The 26,918-nt window shown below is 53.8% G+C and overlaps 1 protein-coding gene across 19 annotated transcripts in view; it reads left to right on the top strand.

Moving 5' to 3' along the window:
• Nucleotides 1–26,918, top strand: part of POU2F2 (POU class 2 homeobox 2) — a 71,841-nt gene that overhangs the window by 14,110 nt on the left and 30,813 nt on the right. For 17 of the 19 annotated variants that reach the window (XR_008994171.1, XR_005026981.2, XM_036896585.2 and 14 more), the window contains exon 1: nt 25,517–25,566. Coding sequence is in view for 15 of the 19 variants with exons in the window: in XM_036896585.2 (XP_036752480.1) it covers nt 25,539–25,566 (28 nt within the window). In the remaining 4 variants the exon portion in view is untranslated. Of the gene's footprint in view, nt 1–1,823; nt 1,885–25,516; nt 25,567–26,738; nt 26,849–26,918 lie in introns of those variants that run through there. The other 2 variants (XM_036896576.2, XM_036896575.2) reach the window with 2 other exon arrangements.

Genomic DNA, 26,918 nt, shown 5'->3' with positions numbered 1-26,918 from the left:
GAGGGGGAGTTGGGTGGGCTCTTTCTTTCACCCTGTTTTCTTTTTCCCATTTGGGCTTTTCTCTGGTCTCTGTCTGTGGCTCCCTCCACTCCTCCTCTCTGTCCGTCTTTGTCTTCCTATCTCTTCTCTTCCCTATCTATCCACCCATCCATTCATCTATCATCTTGATCCCTGCTGCCTCAGTCCATCTTTTCTCTTTCTCTTTTCTCCTCCTGTCCTGCCTGCACTAATTCCTTGTGTCCTTGGCTGGTCCTGGGCCTCAGTCTCCCCATCTGTGCCGGGACATTTGCCATGAGATAGTAGTCTGCCACACTTCAAAGTCCATGGCCACCCTGCCCGTCACCTTCTCGCCTCCCTCTTGGGACTGCGCCCACAGGGACACACAGGCCTCAGACAAATGTGGGCTTACTGGCTTTGTGCCTGGCCCCACCGGGCTCTCCCTCTCTGAGCCCGGGCTTCAGACCTTGCTCACTGTGCATTCATCAGAACCCGCCTGGTAGGAAGGGCTTTACTCTGGGAAGTCTTTCCTTATCCTGCAGACCCTGCCCCTTCCCTGAATGCCCACAACAAGCAGGGGCAAGGGTGGTCTTTGTGTGGGTTCAAGCAGCTTTTCCAAACTCACGTTCCCAGAATGTAGGAAAGCAGGTTTTAGCGAGAGGCAGGTAGGCCTGAACTCTCGAACCAGCTCCACCACTCGCCCAGCTGCACAGGACCCTGGGGAAGTCACATCTCCTCTCAGCCTTGCCCACCACGTCTGTAGAGTGGGAGATGATAGCAGCGGTCACTGCCTTCCTGCAGGGTTGCAGAGAGGCTCAGCAAACACTCTGGGGGTGGTCCTCCCCATGTCTTGTATGTCTTCTCCATCTTCTACACAGCACACAGCAGGACCTTTCTGAAGACAAACAGGGTCGTGACCCTCCCCCAGCTCTTGGACCAGGCCCTGTAGGGTCCCACCTCTCTCATTGAACCCTGGGCAGGCAAAGCCCTGACATTCTCTTTCCTCCCACCTCACCCTCCGCCTAACTAAAATTTATTTGTCACCAGGTGTCACTCAGGGGTCGCATCCTCCCTAGGTCTTCCCTGACGTCCCCTGGGATTCCCACAGCACCCTCTGCTCACCCCATGGGATTGGCATTGGTTCTTTATCCTGTCCCCAACTTGCCTGTGAGCCTCCTTGTAGGCAGGGCAGAGACCTTGTCTAATCCAGCTCTGCACGTTCCCATACTTGGTCCAGAGCCCAGCTGACACAAGCCTTGGTATTTGGTGACTAACAAAATTAATGAATGAATGACCAAATATACAGGTAAAAATATCCTCACGACTTCTATTTTCATTTCCCCACAGCACATAGGCACCTCATAAGGAGTGACCCTTTCAAATTTCTTTCTCACTTGTTCTTTTCAACAGTCTTTTGAGATGTATAGTTTGTTAATTAAATCCCCCATCCATCTAGCCATACACACAGTCATTCATTGTGAACTTGCTGAGATTGTCATGTTTGCCAGCCCTCTGCCAAAGACTAACACTTCAGTCTCTGTCTCTGCCCTTAAAAAGCTTCCAGTCTGATGGGAAAACAGATGTTCAACAAGGGCAAGCAGCAGTATGCCTACTTATGAGATGGGGACACTGAGGCTGAAAGCCTGCAAATGATCACTGAAAGCAGCAAGTGGCTGACAGGGTCTCAGCCCACATTCACCAACTTGTGGCTCCTGATAGTATGACAGGAGCAGAGTCCCTCTCCTCAAGGAGGGCGCCATCCTGCATGATTTGGAGATGCTGCTCAATTTCCCCAGGATGTTGACTCCCTTCTTCTCTCTCTCCAGGTTCTCAGCTGGACCGGCTTGGTGGCCTGAATGTATTAGTTTTGCTGCATCTGCCCAAGAGGTAAGGGCCAGGCCTCAGAACTTTGCCTACGGCTGTGCTTTGGGGCCTGTTTCCCCTCGGAAGCACCTGCTTTCCCATCTTCTTCCCTGTCCCTGTCCTGGGGGCTGCCCTTCCTTGTTCTGCTTCTGTCCTCCTTGAGGTTAGTCTTACTGATTTGTGTTTTCATAATCTCTGTGTCCTTAGGTCTCTGACCAAACCAGTGGTTCTGGGTGTAGGTGAAGGTGGAGTTTTCTGCTTATGAGTGTTGGGGCTCAGTAGGAGAGAGATGGGATAACTTGGTGCTCAGATCACAGCTTGGAGTCAGTGTCTAAATCCCTTTTCTCTCCTTTCCGAACTGCGAGTGACTTCAGACAGAGCCTCCATTTCCTTATCTGTGAAAGGGAGTAATAAGAGAGCCACCTTAAGCACTGTCCTGAGGACTAAAGGCTAGCGAGACAGTTCAGATTCCAGCTCCAGAGCTGGACGGCACCAGCTCTGTCCCCTGCCAGCTGTGTGATCCTAGTTTTCCCATCTGTCAAAGGAGGGGGACAGCAGCACCCACAACAGAGGATGTGAAAGTGAAAGAAGTTACTCCCTGAAAGCATGTAGCCTAGGAAGTGGGGACTCAAAATTCAGCTGAAAGTTCCCCTGGGCAAGTGAGGATTTGTGAGGCCCTTCATTGGAGCCCCCCAAGACTCCCAAATGAAGCAGGAGCTCTCAGCTGCTCAGCTCTACAGGAAGCAGGAGCTCCGGGCATTTGTTCTCATGTTTGTTCCACTCAGCCTGGTGAGGCTCTGGCAGACAGCATGTGGGGGGGGTGGGACAGGGTCTCTGGGGTGGACCCCCCCAACATGCTGCCATTCTGTTCCAACCAGAGGAGGTTAATCCATAGGCCTCAGGACCCTGGCAAGGCCTCTGGCTGCCTTTGGAGGGCCTCCTCCCCAGGTGTCCTTGCTGCCCCAGGGATCCCAGACACACTTTGAGAAGCAGATGAAAGCTGCAGCCCAGGGTTTGTGACCGGGTGTGGTAGAGGCCTTGGCAGACTGGAAAATGCATTGTGGGGGCTGCTTTTCAGCTTCACTGACTGCCCACCTGCAGAGATGCAAACCCACCCCCACTTGCCAGATTTTCTGATTCTTCAAGAAAAGCCAGAAATCCACTGTTATGTGAAATCTCCCAATTTTTAAATGTTGGCAACTAACACAAAACTTGTGAAGTCCCACTGTAGTCCAAACCACATGTTTCAGGCAACCTTTGGCCCAAATATTTCTAGTTTTACAACATTTAGTATAGACTTGCTCCCAGGAAAACACCTCCTTATAGCTACCAATTGTGCTCCTGGCTCTGGATGTTCACAGACCCCCCGAAACTCATCGTGGACCCAGTTCTAACTGGTAAGGAGTCTGAATACAGGATGTGTGTTTTCTCCATGGAACCAGAATCATAGCTTTCTCAGGAACCCCTGTGTCCTCTGATGCTCTTGACATGGTAAAGAGGGTCAAGGAGCTTCCAAAGGTTGCAGAAATGGGGCTAGTGGCTGGTCTTGAGGAATGCCTGGAAGTTGGACTAAGGAAATGAGATTTGAAAGGAATTATCTTTCAGAGTTGGTAGATGTCGCAGTCAGGTCTATGATTTTAGTTCTTTGTGTTCAAATAGATCTTTGTATCCAAGATTTCATGGAAATATGTGTGAGGGATTTGGTAACATATGCCAGAAAGCTGTTACAACCTAATGAGTAAACTGATATTTATCAGGGACCAGCTGCTCTATGCCAGGATGTGTTCTGGGCGCTTTGAATTTAATCCCCACGACAACCCTGTAAAGTGGATGTTAGTCACCAATTTCAAGAGAAGGAAATGGAAGCACAGACAGGAGAGGCATCTGGCCTTTTTCCTGAACAAGTGAGTGGTAAAGGCAGAATTTGCACTCAGGTCCGCCTGAGCTTTGGGCTCTTACTCTTCCATCTCATCAAAAGCCACCCCAGGCTTTGGAATCTCCTCATGGTGGCCAATCTTTGTACTTTGGGAGTGAATTTACTTTGGGGGAACACCCTTGGATTTACTTGGCACTGACTCTAATAAATTTAGCAATGAAGGGGTTGGATAATACTGGGGCTACCTGGTTTTTTCATAGAAACTAGAGACACATATACAACAGAGAGGTGTTTTGCTGATGGAGTCTGTAAATTGGCCTTGACGGCTGTCGCCAAAATGTCTGAGTGGTTCAAGGCAAAGCTCACCCTCCTAGGGAGAGGGTTCGGGTGAAGCCACACTCTTTAGGTGTATACTTTTGCTACAAAACAGTAAACATTGCCCCTAGCCCCACTGTCTTTCCTTTATAGCACACTTGGACGGTGAGTGAGTAAATCCCCAGAAGTGTCTGGGAGGCCTCCTCAGTGCCCTAGTAGGTGCTGGGGCCTGGAGCCCCAGAATGAGCAAGACCCCCCCAGCCCTGGAGGTACTGGGGCAGCCTCTAGTGCCCACGTGGCTCCCCCTCCTCTACTCCCTCTGGCCCTTCCTCTGGCTTCCCTTCCACCTGTGCCAGGCCCTTCTCTGTACTCGTGGCTGGATTCACTCCTCTGCCTCCCTGAGACCTCCACCTGCCCATTCTTCCTTCCTGAGCACTGTTATCATATCTGATCATATCTTATGTATGTAGGGTCTTAACCTGTAAGCTTCATGGGTGGGGGAGGAGCTTTTCTATTTGTCCAACATGTCTGCACCCTGTCCCTGGCACAGTGTAAATGCTCAGTATTTGCTGAATGAATAAATGAGTACACAGATGCATAAAGCCATATCCATCCATTTATTCCTTCAGCCAACATTTCCTGGGATTTCTTGTGTGCCAGATCTTGTGTCTGTGACACAGAGCGGAGGCAGACCTGTGTGGGCTCTGAGGGGTCCCCGAGCTGATGGGGAGAGACATAAACACCATTACCCTAAACCTATGCGTTTGCAAGGTGCTGGGTCAGGACAGGATGAGCAGGATGTGATCAACACGCCTCAGGCAGTCTTTGCAGGGAGGCGGTGGTACGGGCATTCCTGAAGGGTTAAGAGAAGCCAAGGAGTGAGTAAGGATTCCAATGGGTCGGTCACTACTGGGGACATGGATGCTGGCCTGGCCTCAGAGTGCCCATGGCCAGCTTCCCAGTGCTGGGCAGGAGCAGGGCTGTGTCCTCACCTTGTCTCTCCCTTCTGTCCCTCCATCCTTCCACAAACCAGTTGGTGGTCTTCAGTGTGGACCAGGCCCCAGGGTCACCCAAGCACCAGGGCATGCCCACAGTGCTCACACCCCCCAAAGGGGAGTCTGGAATGCCTCGGAAGCAGGAGCTTAGCTGTGGCTGACGGACTTCCCATTGCTGGATCTCATGAGGTGACTTGGAGAAAACCCAGGGCTGCATAAGGGGCAGGGACGTTGAGCTGCAACGTGGGCATGTCCTCCCATGGGTGAGAGTGTGGGTGTGGCAGCGGGAGGCTCCAGGCTTGGAAATGCAGGCCCACATGGCAGCATAGGCATTCTGCAGACAAGAACCAAGAAGCCAGGAGGCAGGGTCAGGGATTTGCCCAGACCCCCAGGCTCTGTTAACCACCTGATTGTGCATGTGGCAGGAGCTTTGGCTAGTGAACAGCCTAGGTGCTCTTACAGGTGGGGCTTGGGAGGATGGGATGGGACGGAGCTTCAGCGTAGGCGCGGCTCCTTGGATGCAGGCAGGGTGCCACTGTGGCTGTGGGGTGGACCCCCCAGGGGTGGTCCTAGGGTGTGACTGTGTGAGCTGAGCAGGCCTGTCTGCTGCAGGTGTGTTGGCTGGGCTGCAGGCAGTGGTGCTCCTTGCTGGATGTGAAGTTGTGGATTCCAGGCGCTGTTTGCCACTGTGGGATGCTGGGAGGTGGCAAGAGATAAGTTGAACAGTTTGGCTGCCTTTGCTGCCACTGGGTGGATGGAGAAGGCTCTCACCCACCCAGGACTGGGAGTGTCTGTCAGCCTCGGAGTGGAGCGTACAGATGTGGAAGGGGTAAAAATGGCTCTCACCTGTCGGCGGCTTCGGGGACAGATGGGTCCCTGGCATCCCTGAGAGTTCCAGAGCAAATGAGGCTGAAGTGCCCCCTGTCCTGGCAAGTGTGGTTCCCCGGGGCCGAGGCAGGCACTTGACCCTGACTCCCAGTAGAGGCTCTGCACAGACTCTGACCCTAGTTTTAGCCGTGATTATTGGAAGTCACGCTGAGTGCCTCCTACCCCCACTGGGCGTCATCCGGCTCATGTTGCCCTGCCAGCCAGTCTCTGCTTCTGGTTTCCTTCCGCTCCTCTTCCTCACCCTGGGGCTCCACCCCACCCTCTTCTTCCCTTTGCTTGGTTGTCACCTATCGTCATGACCTCTCCATTCCACCAGGCTGCCTCCTTTTTCTCTGAGCCTGGATCTGTTTCCAGTCTTGCGTGGGGTGTGTACGGGTCCTCATCCAGCTTTCTGTCTTGAGGGAGAGCCTCGTGGAGACATGGTCCTGGTGAGGGTGGGGAGAGCGGAATGAGGAAGAGGGAAGGAAAAACACGCTTGAGGGAAAAACAAGAAAGGAGGTGCCCCCAACCCCCAGAACAGCTTCTGAGGCCCCTGCACAGCATCTATGATCCTCCCTTTGGGGCACATGTGTACAGGCAGGCCAGAGGGGTCTTCAGAGAAGGGGGAGTCCAGAAATGGGCCACAGATAAGGAGAGTGGGAGAGAGAGTTGGGGAGACTCAGAGAGCACCCCATGACAGAGAAATGCCTGGAGAGAAGGAGCGGAGGAGAAGACCAGACAAAGAGGTGCGGAGATAGCAGTCAGACAGTGGGAGAGCCTAGGAAGAGAGTCAGAGGGAAATAAAGGGCGTGCATGGGAGCGGGGAGGTGGACGAGCTGAGATTGAGGCCAACGGGCTGGGGGGAGGGGACAATGGGAGAGCTGGGGCAGAGGTGGCCCTGGGACTGGTGGGTGGGCAGGGCTGCGGGGCCCACCCCTCACTTGGCTAACGTGGCCTCTGTGGCCGAGCCAGGCCCCTGGTGCGTGTGTCCCTGTGTGTGCAGGAAGAGGGGGACAGGGAGGGTGGGGATGTACTGCTCTCACCTGCCCTTGTAATCACGAGCCTTATGTGGTAGGTCCCTTCCCTGCTGCTGCCCAAGACCATCCCTGTCCCTCTGTTCTGTCCCCTCCCTGCCCTCAGCTCATAGGGGCCCAGAGGACCACGGAAAGGGCTTGGGCACCCCTGACTTCTGGCCTGGTGGCCTGGATAAAGTGGTGTGCGTGTGTGTGTCTGTGCATGGGAATGTGCCTGTGTGAGGGGCTGCTTTGGACTTGGTCTCCCTCTGCTTCTAGCTTTGCTGCCTCAGTCTCCCTGGGATCACCAGCTTCCCTCCCCCTCCTCCGGCTGTGTGTCTCTTGAGGCCTCTCTCCCCACCTGTCTCTCCCTGTCTTTATCTCTGGCTCTGATATCATCTCACTCTCAGTCTCTCCATTTTTCTCTGTTGCTCTCCCCAAACCTCAGTCTCTCTGTTCTCTAGTGCCCGTCTCTGCCCCCCAAACCCCCTCTCTATCTGTGCTTCCCCTCTGTTGTGCTTTGGCTCTGTCTCCTGCCTCTCAGTCACTTGGGGTGTCTGTGCTTTGGCGTCTGTCCGTCCATCCTCCCACCTCCTCTGCTCTCTCGCTCCCCTTTGCCCCCAGGGACTGCCTCTCCTCCAGACTCTTTCATCCTGTATCTCTCCCATTCTCTGTGGTCTCTCTCATCCCTGGCTCTCCAGATCTCTGGCTGTCCATCCCGGCCTCTCCGTGTCTCTTGCTCCCCTTCCCTCTCCCCCCCCTTTTTTTCTGTTTCTAACACCCACACTCACATCCTACCTCAGGAGTAATTGCTTTTGTCTGGGTTGGACTGGACTTGTGGTGGGGGGAGGGCGGGGGGAGCGGGTGGCGCTGGGGGGGTTGGGAGGGACGGAGGTCGCTTGGTGGAGTTGAGGTGGCGTCTGCCAAAGCAGGGGGTGCTGAGGAGCAGAGGTCCGGCTGTCCCAGTGGGGAGGGGGCAGCAGGTAGAGGCCCAGGCCCATCTGGGCAGGGCTCTGCAGCCTCTGGCAGGGAAGGGAAGAAGTCAGGTCCTCAATTCAGGTTTGGGGACAATGTAGTGACACAGTGGGCTGGCCAGCATCACTGTGACAGCCTCTGCTGTCTTGCCACCCTCTTCTACTCAGAGATCCCCCCCAGTGCTGTCGTATGTGTCGAGTCACCATGACACACCCACGGACACATTCAGAGCCTCCAACCCACGCGTGGAAACACTCGGCCATCAGCACACAGGGACACACAGAGTCACGTAGACACACAGAAAGCACACAGGATTTCTGACGTTCAAAAAGAAAGAGCCTCTGATACAGAGAGACAACCACACCTATAGCCACCTGCCAATAAAGGCATAGAAGCCCCCCACACACGTGGGGACTCACTCCACAGTCCCATGCACTCACAGAAACATTCAGGCTCGTACACACTTGGGTGGGAACTTGTACACACCAACACGCAGGTTTCCTGGAACATAGGAACATATAGCCACCACATTACATGGGGACAGGAGGTCACTGAGATATTCCCGGAAATACATCCACACCCCTCCCAGGGACAGACAGATCTGCATATCCACATTCAAACATCTGCCGACACCCAGAGTGGGGGGTGACACTCATGGAGGTACACACACACAGAGCCACCCGTTCACCGGGGACACACACACAGACCCGTGGGTGCACAGACATGACTCAGTATCATGAGACACAGGGACGCATAGACCCGGAGTTCCACAAAAGAGCTTGAGGACTCAAAGACACATGGCCACCAAGGCACACAGGGGACACATGCACACCCGACACCACAGCCCTCCCGGGAACCTCCTGTCCGGAGCCTTACAAGCCTCCTCAACACACACACACACACACACACACACACACACACGTGCAGGCCAGGCCCTTGGGGAAGGCCAAGGCAGCTTCTGCTCACAGAGACCCAAGGATGGGTGAGCCAGGGCTGTGGGTGGGCAACAGGCTGCCCAGGGGTTTGCCCGCGGATGGTGGCACTCACTCACTCTAGCTCACTCCGGCACCACTCAAGCCTTACCCCACCCTATGGACTCAGGACAATGTCTCCCCAGTGCCCCCCAGGTGCCCCCCTGCCCACCTCCCGGAGGTCCATCCCATCTCCCTAAGCTGCTCCCAACTGAGGGATGTCTGCTTTTCCCCAGTGGGACTGTCCCTCAATTTATCCCAGCCCCTTACCTGCCATTGTGATCCCCATCCCATCTGCTTCCCTGCCCACCCCCATACTCACCCCCTGTCCTGGCTGTCCAAGCTCTCAGCCTCCCTAAGCTCTCCCGCTGGAGGGGGTGGTAGTGGTTGGCCCAGGCCCCTCAGAGGTGTGGGTAAGAGGTACACAGGGGTGGGGGGCCGGGGTGCGGCTCCAGGAAAGGGAGGCAAGGCAAGCTGGGAGAGAGAGAGGCAGAGGCAGGCAGGCAGCCAGCCAGCTTTATATCCCTGCCGTATTGATCTACCATGTCACAGCCCCGGTCGATAGCCAGCCGAGAAAGAGAGGGAGAGGAGGGAGGGGAGGTTTGGGGGAGGGCAGCAGGACCCCTATAGTCCTCTGCCCATCTGGGGCTCCTTGGCAGGCTGTGGGGACATGTTCCAGCTGGCCCCCCACCAAAAGGTCCACCTACTCTCCCCCTCTTCTTGGCTGTGACCCTTTCCCTGAGAGCCACCTTAGTAGAAGAATGTAAGCACAGATTTGCCCATTTCTGCCTCTGACAGCTCTTCATCTCTCTCGGCATGGGGCCAGGGGTCAGGGAGGCTCGCAGCTGTTCACTGTCTCATCTCCCCTCCAGTCAGGCTAGGCAGGTGGGAGGCCTTGAGGCAGTGCTGGGTGAGGTTGGGGATGGATAGGTGTGTGAATACTCCTTCCTTGCTGTGTGACCATGGACAAGAGAGAGAACCTCTCTGAACGCCACCTTCCCTAGTCATCTTGAGCCAGGCACTCAGGAGGGCACAGCCACGTTGGTTTCCTGTCTATTCTGACTTGAAGTTCCACCCCCAAGCTGCAGCAGGCCAGTGCTAGAAAAAGACCACATTAAGAATTCTTCCTTCCAGCTCCTCTGCCCCCAGTGGTCTGAGAGAGAAGAAAATTGAGCCTCGCCCTCTCAGCCTCCCCTTCCCTCCATATAGAACCTTTTACCACCTGCCCCTGACCCAGGCCAAGAAGGAAGGATGTCTCCCGAGGTAGAGGGGAGAAAAGGAAGAGGTTCCTGACAGTGCTGAGAACCTGGGCCTGTTTCTCTATCCTGGATCCCAGCCCTGGCTGTCTCCCCTCTCTGGGCCTCAGTTTCCCCTTTAACACCCACCCAACTTGGCCCAAGCTTGGAGATTTTGTATGGCTCTGGGATCTGCAGGGATTAGTGCAAATGAGAGGCAGGGCCATCCAGGGGGTGAGGCCAAGGCCAGAGGGGTGCCTGGTGCCCCTCCCTCAGCCTGGGCTGCACGGGTCCCAGGTGCATGCCCCCAGCCCCCAACTCCCTCGGGCTTTCGTTCTTTGTCTAGATCTCCCTCCCTTCCCAGCCCAGCCTCCCAGAGAGGTTGAGGAATCACCTTAGCCTTGACCCGAGGGGGAGGGCAGAGGAGGGGCAGGCAGGCCCCACCCCCGCCTCCTGCCCATGGCTATCCCCGCAGCCCCTCTCCTCCCGGCTTCCCTAAGTACCAGGCCACCCCCCAGCATCACCGTTGTTCCCTTTGTTAGGAAGGGGGAGGGGAAAGAGCTGAGCTGAGGGGACGTGGCCTGACCCTCGACCTCTCCCCTTCCCTCCTCCCATGTGGGTCCCCAGGGGCTCAGAGCCCCCTTGACGGACAGTTCTGACCATCAGCCAAATGGCTCTGGGAGTGAGCAGTGGGCCAGGTAGGGGGGAGGGGAGGAAGGCCTGGCCAGGGCCCTGAGCCCACCAGAGTGGGGGTGAATCATGGGTGAAGGGAGACCCCCAGGATGAACAGTAGGAGAGACAGGTATCCACAGGGGCAGGCTCTGGGGGGGATCCTGATTGAATGGGGGATATGGAGGCAAAGTGGGGCTCAGCTTAGAGCTGGCAGCTCTGGATGCCTGTGGGTAGGGGCCTGGCCTGGGCAGACGCCCCCACCCAGCCCCCCACCCAGCCTGCAGCATTGGGAGCAGAGCGGCTTTTTAAAAAAATTAAAAGAAAAAAAATAACAGGAGCAGGAGAAGCTGGGGGAAAAATATATAAGAAAAAATATAATAAGAACTAAGCGGTGGCTGCAGGAGAGAGAAAGGGCAGGAGGCGGGGAGGGGGGCGCAGGGGGGAGGGCAGCTCGGGCCCTGGTCGCTGCGGAGGCCCGGCCGCCGGCCTCTGCGCCGAAGCCTCCGCGTCCCCCCTGCCGGCCCCCTCCAGCCCCGATCGATCCAGTTTCTTGGCAATAAAGCATTTTTATTGTCAGCTGCCCTGAATGCCAAATGTGAGCCTGGTCCCGCTCCCCCCCCCCCCAACCTGCTTCCTCACCACCCCTCCCCCAGCCCTCCTCCACCCCTTCCCCCCAACCCCCTACCGCAGAATCAGCATCGTCCATCACCAAGACCCCCTCCTCTTCCTCCTCATCCTGTCAGCCGCAGTCCGCTACATCCTCAATAAGCCACCAGGCCCCCTCCCCATCTGGGCCGCTGGGCTCCCTGCCCCAACCCCAGACCTGCAGGGGAGTAGAAAGTGGGCTCTGGGTGAGTGGTCTGTGGAGGGTACAGGACCATGTCGGAGTGGGCAGGCCGGGAGACGATGGCCACAGGTTGAGGGAGGCTGGGCGGAAGTCAGGAGAGCAGAAGGCACCCGCAGCGCAGCGGGCAGGGGAGAACAGGTGGGGAGGGCAGGCGTGCGCTCCGGGCCCTGTCCCGGGCCCTTCCACACTGAACTTGGGCCCCTGTCTGGGGGCAGGGGAGGAGATGGCTTGGGGTCGGCACCCCTCCCTCACACCCATCTCATCCTGGGTTTATAGGAGGTCCTGGCGGCCCCACCCCAGCTTGCTCTTCTTGTCCCCTTTCTGTTCCCTCTTTCTCTTTGTGTCTCTTTCTTTGTATCTTTCTGTCTCTGTCTCTCTCTCTCTGTGACTCTGACTCTCCTCAACTGCTGCTTCTCCCTCCAGGGATTTAAGCACCCCCACCCCCTTCTCTGTGATACCTGCAGGGCCCCCAGTTTTTCTTCCTCTGCATCCCTCTTTTCTCTGCCCTGCTACATGCTTTTCTCTCTCACCTCTCCAACCCTGCCTGCCCTCCACATCCCTCCTCTCATTCCTTATCTCTCAGTTTATCTTTCCTTCTGCAGCGGGAAAATAAAAGAGGCACGGGCCCCTGGAACGTTAGCAGAAGTGCAGAGAAAAGGTCTCAGTCCCCTCTTCTCTTCTCCTGGGGGCATCCGTGTCCTGAGTTAGAATGTGTCTACAGCTGCAGAGATGTTGCTGGAGAATTTAGGGTTGGGTCCCATCTGTCTGCCACAGATGTGCTGTGTGACTGTCGCTCAAATCACTCACCTACCCTGAACCTCGTTGTCCCCCTGAAAAATGAGCTGCTCAGATAGCATGTTTGGCCCCTCTTATGGATAACCTAGGCCTTGAAGGTCCAGAGTTCTCTCAAGCTCCAGGGGAGGGAGCAGGGAGTTGGGGGACAGGATCCTCTCATTGCAGAACATGGTCCCTGCTCCATCCAGGTGCCCCCACAGTGACATCTCAAGGCTACAGGCCCTCTCACCTCCTCCAGGCAGCTCAGGAAGGTGAGGCCCAGGATGCCAAGACTTTTCCTGTCAGGAGAAGGGTCTGGATCAGGGTCATGCTTTAAGAGAATAGGGCAGGGCACGGATTCAGCACCCCAGGTCCTACCTCCATTGTCAGCACTGGAGGGCAGGGGCTGTGTCACTTCTTGGCTCAGTGTCTGCCACATGGAGGGTGTTCAAGAGATATCTGTAGAGCAAGTGAGTGAGGAAGTGAGAAAGAGTATGTATGGGCAATAATGAGTGAAAAAGAGAGAGAGAGGTGCCTTAGGATGGAGCAGGCGGGGGCAGGGCTGGGAGTAGTGGGGGAGGAGCAGAGGAATTTTGACATCTCTGGGTTGAACTGATGGGAAGTTGACAGATGGGGGCATTCCAGAGGCAGAGGATTCTGGGATGACCCCAGGTTTCCTTTTCAAGCGACCACCCTTCACCTGGGACTCAGTGGCCCACCCAGTCAACCAATCCCTGTGTTGGGGCAGCACTCAACACTTCTTGCCTTCAGGCCTCACAGCTATGGGCTTTGTGGAGAGGAGCAAGGAGCGCTGAGTTAGGAGAGATCAGCATGTGGAAGAGGCAGTTTGTGTTAAAAAGCTGGTGTATATGCACACATACCTACTCACATGTCATATGCTTGCTTGTGCCTGAAACAGCTCTTACTTTTCACCATTAGGCATCTTTGGTACTATCTTCAGATGATAGTTTTCTAGTTAGTAAAGGACCTTCCTAACAGAAGAGAGAAAGATTGTTGTGGGCAACATAGGGGAGGCCAGGGCTTGAGTGTGAGGGTCGGGCTGGAGCCGGGGCTGGTCTGGGATGGAGACCAGGCTGGTGAGTAAGTGAGGTGTTCTGGGTTCTGGTTGAGGCCCAGGAGACCTGGAAGGAGGTGAGTGGTCTGGGGTTGGAGGGTGAGAGAAGGACAGGAGATGGGGAGATCCCTCACTGACAGCAGCCATTTCTCCTCCTCCCTGGCTGCCAGTCCCCCTGCCTGGAGCCACTCTTAGGAGTGTGGGGCATGTCAAAGCTTGCCCACCTTGATAGCCCAGCACAGACTTGAGAGTCCCTTGCTGTCTGGCTCCAGGTGCCCCTCTTGTCAGAGGTCCTCTCTGATTGACCCTCTCTCCACTGGCCTCTTGTCACTCCCCAAACCTGCCCTCAAGCCTTTGCTTATGCTGTTCCCTTATGTGGAAGTCACAATCCTAACAGCAGCTCACAGACTGTTTATTCCATGCTGTGCACTCACCCTGCTAGCTCTTGTTGAATCCCCCAAGCACTAAGTGGTGAGCATGATCATTACTCCCAGTTTGTAGATGGGGACAATGAGGCTTACAGAAGGGAAGTGACTTGCCCAAGGTCTCCAGCCAGTATGTGGCAGAGCCAGGATTGCCATTCAGGCCCAGGTGACTCTGGTTAGCCCTCTTCACTGATCCAACCCATAAGTGTTTGTTAAGAGTCTACTGCAAGGGGTCAAGTTCTGTTGAAGGTGCATGGGAAACATGACTGCCTCTGTGTGTAGGGCTCAAATCCCGGCTCTGCCATGGACTCACCATGACACTGTGGGCAGGTGCTCTGTCTGGGTCTTAACTTTCCTCCTCTGGGTCATAGGTACCATCTCAGAGGACGCAGCAAATGAGGAAATGTAACATGTTTGGCAGATAAGGTTACTTGACAAGTGCCTATGCCCTTCTCTCTTGCTCTTCATCTTGCCCATCCTCTAGGCTCCAGTTCTTTCAAGCATTTATATTTGAAGAACATTTTTCCAAAGCACAGTCAATATTCATTGTCTTTTTGGATCCTCACCACTACCCTGTGAGGGAGGAATTATTATCTTCATTTTATAGAAGTAGAAACTGAGGCTCAGAAGACTCAAGTCCCCTGCCTCAGCTGTTTGTCCCCATAAAGGACCCATTTAACTGACACATTCCACACCTCTGCTGGGCCCTTGCTGTGTGCCGGCCCCGGTGTTGGTCACTGGAGATAAAGCAGTGAATGAAACTGGCAAGCCTACTTTCATGTTGCAGAGAGGATGCAAATCTTTAAGTGTAAATATCAAATAAATAACATCAGGAACTGATAAATTCCCCCAAAGAAGAGACAAGAATAGGGAACCAACAGAGAGAAGGCAATACATTTAAACAGAACCTTGAGAGATGAGTGGAATCTAGCTAGACAGAGAGCATCATTCCAGGCAGATGCAAAGGGAACAGAACGTGCAGAGGGCCTGGGGTTGGAAAGAGCTTGGTTTAAGGGACAGAGAGGAGGCAGCATGGCTTTGGGCTGAGAAGGTGAAGGGGAGAGTGACAGGGCAAGAGATGGGAAGTGTGGGCAGGAGCCCTGTCCCACAAGACTCTGTAGGCTGGGTTAAGGGGTTTGGACTTTATTCCCCAATACAGGGAAGTATCTGAAGAGTCATTAGCAAGGAAGTGGTGACACAGCCTGATTGAGGTTTAGAAAGACCCTGTTGGGCCAGGGTGAGACAAGACTATAGGGTCGGGCATGGGAGCACAAAGACCTGCAGGGAGGAGGCTCTGGAGTTTCCCAGGCCAGAGACAGTGGTGGCCCGAGGAAGTGGGGGGAATCGGAGAGTGCTTTTAGAGTTGGTGCTGCTGTTGGGGCTCAGAGACATGGAGTTTCAGAGCCAAGGTGTCTGGGTTGGTCAGGCAGAGAGAGAATCTGACCCTGTATGTACCCAAGCTTTTCCTTTTACCAGGAGAGGTGCTGCTTTCTCCCTAGGAAGCCAGGAAGCCTCTGGAAGGCAGAGGCCTGGATTACATCTATTTGGTGTTCTCCACTTGCACCTCAAAGTAACTGGTGTTTTCTGCACTGAAGAGCAGTTCACTGCTAGACAGAGTTCCTGCATGGAGGTGAGAGGCCTTCCTTTAGGAGATTCCATGGAGGAGGTGAGCTCTGATCAAGGTGGTACTAGCCCTGCAGTGTGAGCTTGGAGAATGTACCAGGGCCCCGGGGACACTGTTCAGTGTGCACGCCAGCGTTGCTGTGATTCAAGGAGGGCAACCAACTTGAAAGCTTTTAGTGAGTGGCTCCTCTTGGCAGGAGGCCATAACTGGAACAGGAATGGAAGATATGTGGATGTCTCAATGCAAGCCCAGGTCTAAGTCCAGTGTTTCCTGCTGAGCCACAGAGAAGAGGTGGGCAAGGGTCTTGACAAGAGGTAATGTGTGGTGGATGGCAACATGGACTTTGGAGTCCAGTTGTCTGGATGCTAATCCTAATTCCATTTGTGGGACCCCAGGTAAATGATTCAGCCTTCCTGAGCATCAGTTCCTTCATCTGCAAAATGGGTATGTTGACAATGGTTCTCTTGTAGAACCATTTAATTAGAAGATTTAGGGAGAAAATGTGTGCAAAGGGTTTCTAACCAGTAGGTGCAAGGTTCCTCCTTTAATTGTCTAAAGCAGAACTCTTTCTTGTCCCTGTCACAGTAAATGATTGTCACACTAAAAACCTACACTTCTTCCCTAATCCCTCGCTTTCCTTCAAGTGTCCAAAGGTCAGAGTTTGCTTCCGAGATGGCAGAGGCTGTCTCACATGAGTCCATTAAGTTAAACTCCGAATAAATGTTTATGGAGCACTTCCTGCAGGCAGGGCCCTCTGTGGATGCTGCTCAGAGGCCTCACAGTCGCAGGAGAGGCACAGAGAGGTTGGGTGGCTTGCTGGAAGTCACACACCAAGGACTCAGCAGGCTCCATAGAAGCTAAGAGAGGCTGAGGCTGCTTCTAAGTTTTGAGCTTCCCAGTATGCTGAGAATGAAGGAACACCAAAATGGAGTTACAAATTTGTGCTTGTAGCAATGGCAGCAACAAAATGCCACATTAATTGATATTTACAAGGTCATTTCAGGATTTATTAAAACAAAATTCATTGTGTCGTACAGGAGGTGTGGTCTGGCAGAGGCTCCCAACTGTAAAATAAAAAACGCACATCTTGTTTAACAAGGCTCTTAACGAATGTGACACCTGGGTCAAGTGACCCCCCGCCCACACCTCACTGAGCCCTGCAGCTGGGAGCTTACCACCTATTAAGTGACTCCAAAGTGGATATCTTTTCCACCATCCTCAGTTGCTTTTGCAGAGATGTAGGAGACCCAGGACCTCACAGACTTTTGAGGGGAGAAACAAGCATTTGACACAGGCAGTGTGCCTGGCAGTAAGGAGAGCTGGGCTCTGGAATCAACCTGTCCCTTCCCGACTCTGAGTGAGTCCTTGCCCACTCTGGCCCACCTCAGGGTGCTCCTCTGGGGAGGAGGGATAATAACAGCACCTGCTTTATTGGATCACTGGGAAGATGCCAAGAGATGACGCAAGGAAAGCAGTGAACACATGCCTGCACAGAGCAGGCGCTGGGCAGCTGTTCTCATTGCTTACGATAATAGTAGATAGTCAAGGAACTGGAGGCATAGAGGTTTGAGAACTCCTCAAGGGCATGGCCAAGCCTGATGAACCCTGTAACCCCAACTCTTGGCAACTCTGGCACAGCAGGCCCTCCAGGAAGGCATAGAATTGAATCATACTGAAAAGGCTTGTGGCCCAGCTTAGCAGGGTTTGGGAGCACCAGGGAGGATAGGGGAGTTTAGCAGAGGCCTGTCCTGTGATTTCTTCTCCACCACCATCTACCTCCTTGTGAGGCCAGGCAGGCACTCACTCCCATTAGCTCCCTTTTGCATGGTGTGAAGGTCACTGTCCCTCAGCCTCTTCAGCAAATAGATACCAAATGCCTCCTATGTGGCAGGCACAGGGGACACAGTGGTGAATAAGTCAGACATGAATCGGTGTGATTATTGTCACAGTTCCAACCTGAATGTTGAGTGGTGGGTTCGTGTGAACATTTTATTAAAAATAAATAAATAAATAAATAAAATTGGCAAATAAATAATGGAAGAGGGCTCTGCCCAGCCCAATGATGGGAGTATGCCATGAACCAAAGATTATGATTAATATAATTTTATGCAGCTGAGGCCCTTTTAAAAAGGAGGATAAAACCAAACAGGACAGACATGCTCCCTCTCCTCCTGGCATGAATATTCAAGTGGGAGAAGGTAACTAGAAAATAAGCAGAGAACATGCAGAAACTTGAGTATTAGTGAGAGGCTGGAAGAAAATGCAACATGGTAAAGGATAGGGAGTGAGGAGAAGAGGAATGACTACTACCAAAAAGATTCCTCTGTGGAGAGGATGTGGAAGCAGAATCCTGAATGGGCCATGGAACATCCGGGGAAAGAAAGCACCAGGCAGAGGGTAGGACAGCAAAGGCAAAGGTCCTGAGGCACGATGGAGCTAGGGCTTGGGTTACAGGAAGAGAAAACCAGAGGGGAGGAGTGAGCGAGGACTGCGGAGAGATGGGAGGCAATGTAGTAGAGGCGGGCAGGGGCCAGGTCACATGGCCAGGTCCAGGGATGGCCGGTTAGGATAAAGAATCTTGAAGCTGGCTTCTTCGGCCAGCCTCCCCTGAGGTCTCCCAGGCGTTAGTACCCTGGACAGCAGCCTCGGAGAGCCGAATACTTGCAGCAATGGGGCGCACCCTACCGAGCATGGGCTTCCATTAAGGTCTGCTCCTGGGCAGTGGGGAGCAGAAGACACCACAGAGTGAACGAATTGGCCCCTGCCCACAGGAAGTGCAGGAGTGTGGACTAATCATAAATGTACAGTTTGATCGATTTATTGAGCAAACATCTATGCAGTCACCACTTAGGTAGGGATAAAGAAGGTGGCCAGCACCCAGCAGCCACTGCCCCTGCTGGAAGTAACCACTCCTCACTTTGGGGATGATCATTTCTTTGCTGTTCATTGTAGTTAGCCACCTGTATATTGTTTAATATATTCTAAGTTTAATTCAAAAGATGAATACAACCTCATTATGAAAATCAAAACCATTACAAAAAAGGCTAAAATCCTTCTGCTTTCCTGTCCTGGTCCCCTCAGAAAGCATTGCTGTCATTAGTTAACCAGTTACCTTCCAGATATTTTTCTCTATGTTTATCAATATCTGCACAGTCATAGAAAATGGATAGTGATTTTTGTATGTGTTTTACAGAAATGGTATTAAATTATACAAATCATTCTGCAACTTGGTCTTACACTCAGCAGTGTCTTGGAGAACTTCCCATGTCCATATCTGTAGGTTTGTTTAATTCTCTCTGTGACCACATACTGAGTATGAATACACTACAACTTACTTAACCACCATTCTATTGGCAGCATCTAGGTTGTTTCTGATTTTTTATTTTTTTTAGGTTGGCAAAGGCCCATGTCCACTTGAGCGTGGAGAGCCAGCTTTGGACTTCATTCTGTGAGGTCTTGGAGCTGGAGGGATTTATTCATTCAGCAGATAGGGTTCGAGCACTTGCTGTGTGCCAGACACTATTTTAGGTGGTAAGAATACCACAGCAAACAAGTCCAAAAAGGACACCTGCCTTCAGAGAGCTTAAATTTCAGAAGGGGAAATAGTAAAACAAGTCAACAGTAATTGAGTTCCAGAGGGTGCTATGAAGAAAATGAAATGGTGATGGAGTAGAGAGAGGCTCAGAGAGGGCCTCTTGGAAGAGGTGGCCGTGGAGATGAGTCCTGAAGGATGGGAGGAATGGGAAGAGATGGAACAGCCTTCTTGGAGAGGGGTTGGCAAAGTCAAAGGCTCCAAGATAGGGGCAGACTTGACTTCCCTCAGTGTGGCTGGTGTGGGGTACTCTCTTGGGGAGAGGTGAAGTCCTGCAGGGCCCTGAAGGCCATGGTGAGGGGGCTGCATTGTTCTGGAGGCAGCAGGAAGTTATTGGAGGGTTTCTGGACCAAGGGCAACTGCCCTTGTGTTTCAGCATTTGGACAGCTCCCTGCACTTGGGGGACAGAGGTGGCCTGGAGCCTGCAGTCATGCTGGGTGAGTGGGAAGTCCTGGCTGGAGCCTTGTCAGGGAAGGCCCAGGGTCAGGCACCTGTTTCTTTGGCTTCTTTGGAGGCCCTGGTGGGTATGTGGTGATGGCTGCCAAGAACCCTGTTCTCAAAGGACCTGACAGAGATATGTACAAGCCAAGGTGAGGATTGGTGAGCTCAGCACAGCAGTTTGGGCACAGGCTTTGGGGTCAGAGAGACTGCGGGTTTACGCTGGCTTAGCTGTGGGACTGTGGCCCTCAGTTTCCTCGTCCCTAATATGGGGATAATAAAAGTCCCCAATAAAAGGTGAGGAATCAGTGGAACCCTGAGTATACTCAGCCAGGTCCCCCCTAGAGTAAGCTTGCAAGACAACTCTGTCCTGTAGCAAGTTGATCCATCAGACTATCTTGCCTGTTCTTGTTTTTTTCTGCCACAGAGTATTAGAACTGGAAGTCTTAGAGTGCTCCTCCAGCCTACCTCCCACTTACAGGTGGGGAAACTGAGGCCCAGAGCATTCAAGGGGCCAGCCCTAGGTTATTAGATGGTCAGTTCAGAAGGGGGACCTGACTGGTCTTCTGACTTTTATCTTCTTAGAGCCATATCACAGTGCTTCTTGATTTCTTCTTACTTGAGGTGAACTCCTGGGAATCCTGGTCGGTTTGGGAATCAGTTGCAGTGGTGGGGGGGGGGTGCAATGAGGAGTGTTTGTGTTAATGTGAATTTACTAAGCATCTGATGGCTTCCTGGTCCATAGACCTCCCTGCTTCTGAGATGCCTCTTCCTGATCTTTCCCCTGAACTGACCAGAGCATCTTCCCCTAATCTGATCCTTTGGTGGTGGCCTCAGTGTCCACCCAGCCACCGACTTACAGGCCTACTAGAGTCCTGTGGACTCCTGCTTGAGGTTGTACCCTCATGGTCCCATCCTCCCCTGTTGTCTGGGTCATTGTTCCATTGTTCCAGCCTCCTCTCCCAGGTCATCTGCCCCCAGATTACACCCACCAGCCTGTCCTCATACCAGTCTCCAGTGAGTCTCCGTTACACAGATTCTCCCTGCTCAAAAGCTTTCCACCTTCAACATCAAATCCAACCTTTAGGCACGTACGGTGCCTTGCTCAGATCTTTTTCATCCAAGCTCCTCAACCCCTCCAATCTTTCTGTGGCAGGAAAGGTACTTATATGTTCCTGGGCCCCATTCTTGACTCCTCCCTCTCCCCCACACCCCACCTTCAGCCAGTCACCAATTATGTTGGGGTTATCCTCATAATTGCTTCTAGGGACACCTACTCCTTTCCTTCCCCACTGCCACCTCCCTGGTCCCAGCTGTCATCATCTCATGGGGACACTATCTATCACATTCTGGCCCTCCAGGCTAGCCTCCCACAGCAGCCAGGATTGTCCATGAAAATATTCACAGAACCATGTCACTTCTCTGCTTAAACCCTCCCAGTGGGATCCCCCTGTACTTTCAGTAAAGTCCAGATGCTTATCTGGCCTGCAGGGCCCTGTGGTCTGGCCTGCCCGCCCACCCCCCCACCATGACTCCCTTTCCTGTTCACCCTGCAAGCCCCACGCACCTCCTTCTGCTCCTGGAGTTGCCATGCTGCCTGCTGCCTCAGAGCCACCATCTCCTCTATTTCTGTTGTCTGCAATGCTCTTCCCCACATTCTCTGCCTTAGGGAGGGTGGAACTGCTGCGTAAATGCCACCTCCTCACATGACTTCTGCACCATGCCACCCTCCATCTTACATTGGTATCATCCTCTTCCTATTCTTGAAAGCACTTTTTCAAACTTGGAATTGCATATTTATCTGATAGTTTAAAAAAAAAACTGTTTTCCCCCAAAAGACTGTAAGCTCTACAGGGGGAGAAAGAACATCTTTGTTTTGCTTTTTTAAAAAATGTCAGCTTTACTGAGGTATAATTGGCTGTTTTGCTTTTAACCACGGTATTCTCTGAGTCTAGCAATGGCCTGTGCATAATAGTGTTTATCAGATGTCTACTGACTGAGTGAAGGAACAGCAGGGTATTTTTCACTAACTCTGGTCTTCCCCTGACCGTGGGCTCCTTGAGGGCAGGTTTCATATCCGGCTCATCTCTGGGTTCTTGGCCTCCAACCCAGGTCTTGGCACTAAGGGACACGTAGGAAATGTTTGAATTGAAGGAAATGGGGAAGTGCTGGCCCACCTTCAGCCAGGAACTGATGGGTCACAAGGAAACCGATGCATTGGTGACTATCAAGAACAGACTCAAGGGCTGTTGGGTTTGGCCTGTGTGCTGTGAGGAGATCCTGGTGTCCTTGAGTGCCAGGGAGTTGCTTTCTGCTGTCCACTGGAGGATGGGGGGCATTTCAAAGCTCTAAGAAAGCTCATTGCAAAATAGAGCAAAAGCTGTGAGGGCAGGTCTGGGTTTGAATCCTAACTCCACCGCTCACATGCTGTGTGACGTGGGGCAAGGTGACTTTACTTCTCTGAGCTCCATTTTATCAGTAAAATGGGGATGACAAGAGAACAGACCTTGCCTCCACAGACTCATGAAGACTAGAAATAATGTACTGGCTAGCACAGCATATGGCAACTAGCTCAGAATAGCAGTGATGGAGCAGCTGCTGTTGATGACAGTGATGACGGTGATGATGGAGAAGAAATATTTTAAGCTCCCGGATGCTGGTTGCTCCTAAGCAGAACATGGGGTGGTTACAGCTTGACCTTGATATAGGGTCGCTGGAGAAGCAGTTCTGAGGGCGAAGTTGCGGGTGAAGCTGTTGTGTCAACAGGAAATGAAGTCTTCAGCCCAGAAGCCAGGAAGGTGGGGAAGAGGTGGGCAAGCAGTGTCCAGGGTGGGCCAGGTTCGAGAGTATCTGAGGCCCATTGGAGGATCTGATGGTCCTGCAGCAGGACCAGCCAGGCAGCCCTTTGTTGGTGTGTCTGTCTGCCACCCTCACTGTGTTTTCCTATGTGTTGAGGTCTCTAAGCCAGCCTTCCATGACCCCCTGGAGGCTTCTCTGTCCTGGTCTCTGCTGAAGGCTGACATGCTAAGATGCAGAGGGAGGTTACTGGCAATGAATCGGGAGTTCATCTCCTGACCCGGCCCTTGACTCACAGTGTGGCTTGTAACACGGTCTTCCTATCTTCTGCCAAGTTGGGGGTCTAAGGGAACTCTCTGAGCTCCCACACACTACAGACGTACAGATGAGGCAGCACTTGTGGGGAAAGTCCCTTTGGGTCCCCATGCAGAGTAGGGATGTGGCAGGGGGCTGAGTGGAGAGGTCACCAGAGACAGTGGGAGTCCAGAATGAAGCTGGGGAACAGAGCCACAGAGAAGGTCCCCAGGGGCAACTGAGAGGAAGAGACCATGGCTGGGGGCCCTGAAGGGTGAAGAACCCTGCCCTGCTGTTCCCGGTGGGCTGGCTGCTCCCCCCACCACTCCCCGCCGGGCCCCGGGGGACCTCGCTCTAATAATGTATTTGATCGACTCGCCGGCCGCGTACAAGCGATTATTGTCTTGTCGGGAGTCAAACGTATCGATCCGGTGAGAAATATGAGCAGAGCAATGGGGCCCGCGTGTCAGTTACCAGCCCCGCTGGCCCTGGGGAGCCCCCTACGTCTCCTTTAATTACCGCTCAGCCCTGAGCCCAGCCTGGCCTCCTCTGCTCTGCCTCCCTCCCAGGCTCCCCACACCCTGAGTGGCCCCCACTGCTCCCCAGCTCCTATGGCTTACCTACCTTGTGCAACATGGCTTGAGGCCTCTTCTCCAACTGAGAAGCTACCATATCCCCTTCCTGAGCTTCCCCATTCCTGGCTGCCAGGTCCTACACACCCACTGTGCCCCAAACTCTGCCCCACTGCCCTTTTCTTGGGCAGGCAGAAATCTCAGGCCCATTCTCCTTCAAGATTTCCCGATTCCAGCATAGGGACATAGTTCAGGTCTGCCTGAAGTGATAATAGCAGAGCCAGCATGGGAGGCAAGGTGGGGGAGTTGGAGGCAATTTCATCCCGTGGGGGAGCAGGTAAAACTTTCTGCCGCTCCCTCACTCATCTGCAGACCTGGGAAGGCAGCTCCAGAAATGGGTGTTGCATCTCTCCTTGCTCACATAAAGGGCTGACACCAGGTCATGTCCAAAAACATGCTCCTGACATGGAGGATGTTGACTATATCTGGGGTAGGGCATGGGGGTGGCGTGGTGGGGTTTTGGCTCCCCATAATATCCCTGTGGTCCTAAATTCCAAGCCCCCTAAAACATAAGTCCTAAGTCAAAACAACTTACAGGGCCAATGCAGTTTCAAGACAAGTCTCCTGCCACCAGATTGTCTGAAAAACCCTCATGTACAGAAATCCTGTATCTGAGAGAGAGAGATGGGCCAGGAGGCAGGAGGTGTGAGCTGGAGCCCTGTTAATGTTGTGTGGTCCCTGGATCTCAGTGAAATGGCCTTTAGGATATGAGATGTTGTGGAGGGTAATGACTGGGAACTGTCTCTTCTGTATGCAGATATAAAGACCGATGGTCATTTCCATGAAGTGGGCCTGCCTGCCTGGGTGGGCCTCATGAAGGTCTGTCTGCATGTGTATTATATCCTGCACGAGTGTGCCTAGTGTGAGTATAGGCACACAAGGCCACGAGGCATTCCTGAGCACACTGTAGATGTGTTCTTGTGCCCGTGTGTCCACCTGAGGGAGCAGAGGGGGTGTCTGTATGGGGAGTGACTGGTGGTGGGTAGAGAAGGTTAGAGTTGGTGCCTGTGCTCACAGAGGAATGTTCCCGTGTGTCTGCGTGTGCACGCGTGTGTGAAATGCTGGGGTCCATGTGTAGAAATACTTGAGTGTGTGTATGTGTCTGGGTGGTTCCAGGCGTTCCTGTACGCGTGTGTGGCTTAGTAGGGTCTCCCAATGTAAGCGCAGAGAGTCCTGCGGGGCAGGGGCCAGCAGGCGGGCTGTTTGGAGGCACCAGGCAGCCGGACTGCCTCGGACGGGGCGCCGGGAGGAGCAAGAGGGCAGCAGGCTCGGCCGTGCCTTTGTCTGCGCGGCCTGGCGCCGGGCGTCCTGCGCCTTTGTGTGACCCTCGCAGGTGTGCACGCGGGGCTAGAGGGGGGTGGCGGGAAAGGGAATGGAGGGAGGGACTCCTTCCTCCGCTGCCGGCCCCGCCCTCCGGCCTATTGACTGGGCGCTTCCGCCCTCTGGCGGGCGCGGAGAGAAGAGCCGGGCCGGGAGCGCCGCAAGCGCGGAGGGCCCGCTGGCAGCTAGGCGACCCGGTGCTCCCCTCCACCCGAGCCACGTTGGGCGCGTACATCTGTCCCCGGGCCGACTTCTTGCCGCTCCCGGCCAAGGCGCCGACCGGTCGCCCGCACTGCCGCTGCCCACGGGCAACGCGTCTTTTCAGTGGTGGGCCCGGACGTCTCATCTGCAGACAGATGCGGGGCTGGGTCTTCCCTCCCCAAAGCCAACGCCTCCTCCTGCCTCTCTTGCAGGCTTTGCGTCTTGGCTCTGGGCCCTTGGGAAAGCCACCTCACTTCTCTAGTCTTGTCTTCTCATCTGTAAAATGGGACAAATAGTGATCACATCAAGCGATGACATCTGTCAAGTGTGAAGTGCAGGGCCTGGCATTGGGAAAGAGCCCCCAGAACTTCTAGCCAGTGTTTTAGGGTTGGTGTTATGGGCTCACCTTGTCACCTAGGCCCCCATGCCCTGTGTCAGGTCAGCCCTGGTGGAGGTGGCAGGAGAGCTGGGGCAGCTGCAGGCGCCTCCTGGAGGGGCCAGCTATGGGAGTCAGCTCTTGCCGCCTGCCCTCTGCCCCACTGCCCCCACTTCCCAAACACACACATGATTTGGGGTCTGCTGCCTGCTGGGGTGGGCCTTTGGGCCAGGGTATTTTCCCTTCCGAAGGAGGCGGACCCTGTGGTTTCCTCCCTGGGTAACTTCCGGCGAAGAGGGCTTGGCCCCCCCAGAGAGGGCGGGGAGATGACACAGTTGTTCCCCCAGCCCTGCGGGGCGGGCAGCATGGTTCACTCCAGCATGGGGGCTCCAGGTAAGGGGCCAGGGCCGGCGCCACTTCTAGAAGGTCAGACAGCAATTTGGGGTTTTTCCTGCTGTGCCTGGACCTTCCTCCTTAGCTGTCTTCTTTGCCCCTTTTGCTCTGTACCTTAGCTGCTCCCTGCTTCCCACTCTGGGTTGTGCCCCCAGCAGCTCTTTCCCCTCCCCTTCCACATCAGACACCTGGGGGCTTCCGTTTCTCCCCATCTCTGCTGCCCTGTTCTGAGGGCTCTGGAGGAGGGGGATGGAGCCCGGTGTTGGTAGCAGGCTCTTACACGGAGGGCCAGTGGGTGGGCAATGTGAGTGCCCCCTGGGTGGGGGCAGCAAAGAGATTGGAAGACTGAGTTGCTTAACTTTTGAATGTGTGCACGTCTGTATTCGTGTATGTGAGCGGTAGTTTTGAGTCTCTTGAGCGTGACTGTGTGTGGCATCATGAGGGTAGTCTTGGCAATTATCTCTTGGCTCACTTCCTCACTTCATTGGCTTCAGGTGTCACCTCCTCCTGGAGGCTTTCCTTGAACTTCCCATCTAAACTGGCAACCAATCCCACCATCTTGGGTCCCCTCACCCTGCTTAGTCTTTTCTTCATGGCACCTATCACTGCCTGAAAGTTCATTATACATCTGTGTGTGTATTAACCGCCTCCAACCACCAAATGTAAGTTGATTGAGTGGACCTTGTGCTCCAGGCACGATACAAGGTGATGTGTATTTGTTGGCTCATCTGGTCTGCTGTGTGTATCTGCATAATGATAGTTCTCTCTCAGTAGTGCTGATGGGAGAGTTAAATGAGGTAATGTGTGTAAATGTTTAACACGGAGTGCCTGGAACACGGCATCAGTACTTTGTGCTCGTTTCATTTGCGGTTGTATAGATGTGACTGTGGGTATGTCACATTTGTGGGTGTGCGCAGGGATGAGTCTTGGTTTGGCATGTGCCGTCCTACGTGAATCTGTATGCAGGTGTCCCTGTGACCCTTCAGCAGCATGTATTTATCAAGCAGTTCTGGGCTGGGTATGTTGGAAATACAACTGAAAAAGGCAGCTTCAGGTCTGTTGTCCTGAAAACCCCAGTCCTGTCGGGGAGACAGACCTGTCCCCAGACAGTGGAGGGAGCACAGGCGGAGCAGTCAGGGCTGGGGTGCAGGAGGCACAAGGGACCGTGGGAGCCCAGAAGACCTGCCCAAGGTAGCTGGTGGGGTGCCGGAGAGGGCTGCCTGGAGGAGGGGATGTCTGGGCTGAGACGTGAAGGATGAGTGAGTTTGAGCAAGCCAAGGAGGTAAGGGGGAGTTGAGATGGAAGAATACTACTTGCAGGATGGCATGTGCTTAGTTACTGAGGTGTCTGTA

Source organism: Manis pentadactyla, chromosome 15, assembly GCF_030020395.1.
Source record: "Manis pentadactyla isolate mManPen7 chromosome 15, mManPen7.hap1, whole genome shotgun sequence".
Classification (NCBI taxonomy): Eukaryota; Metazoa; Chordata; class Mammalia; order Pholidota; family Manidae; genus Manis; species Manis pentadactyla.
Note: the sequence above shows the minus strand (reverse complement) of the source record. Positions and strands in the feature narration are given on the sequence as shown.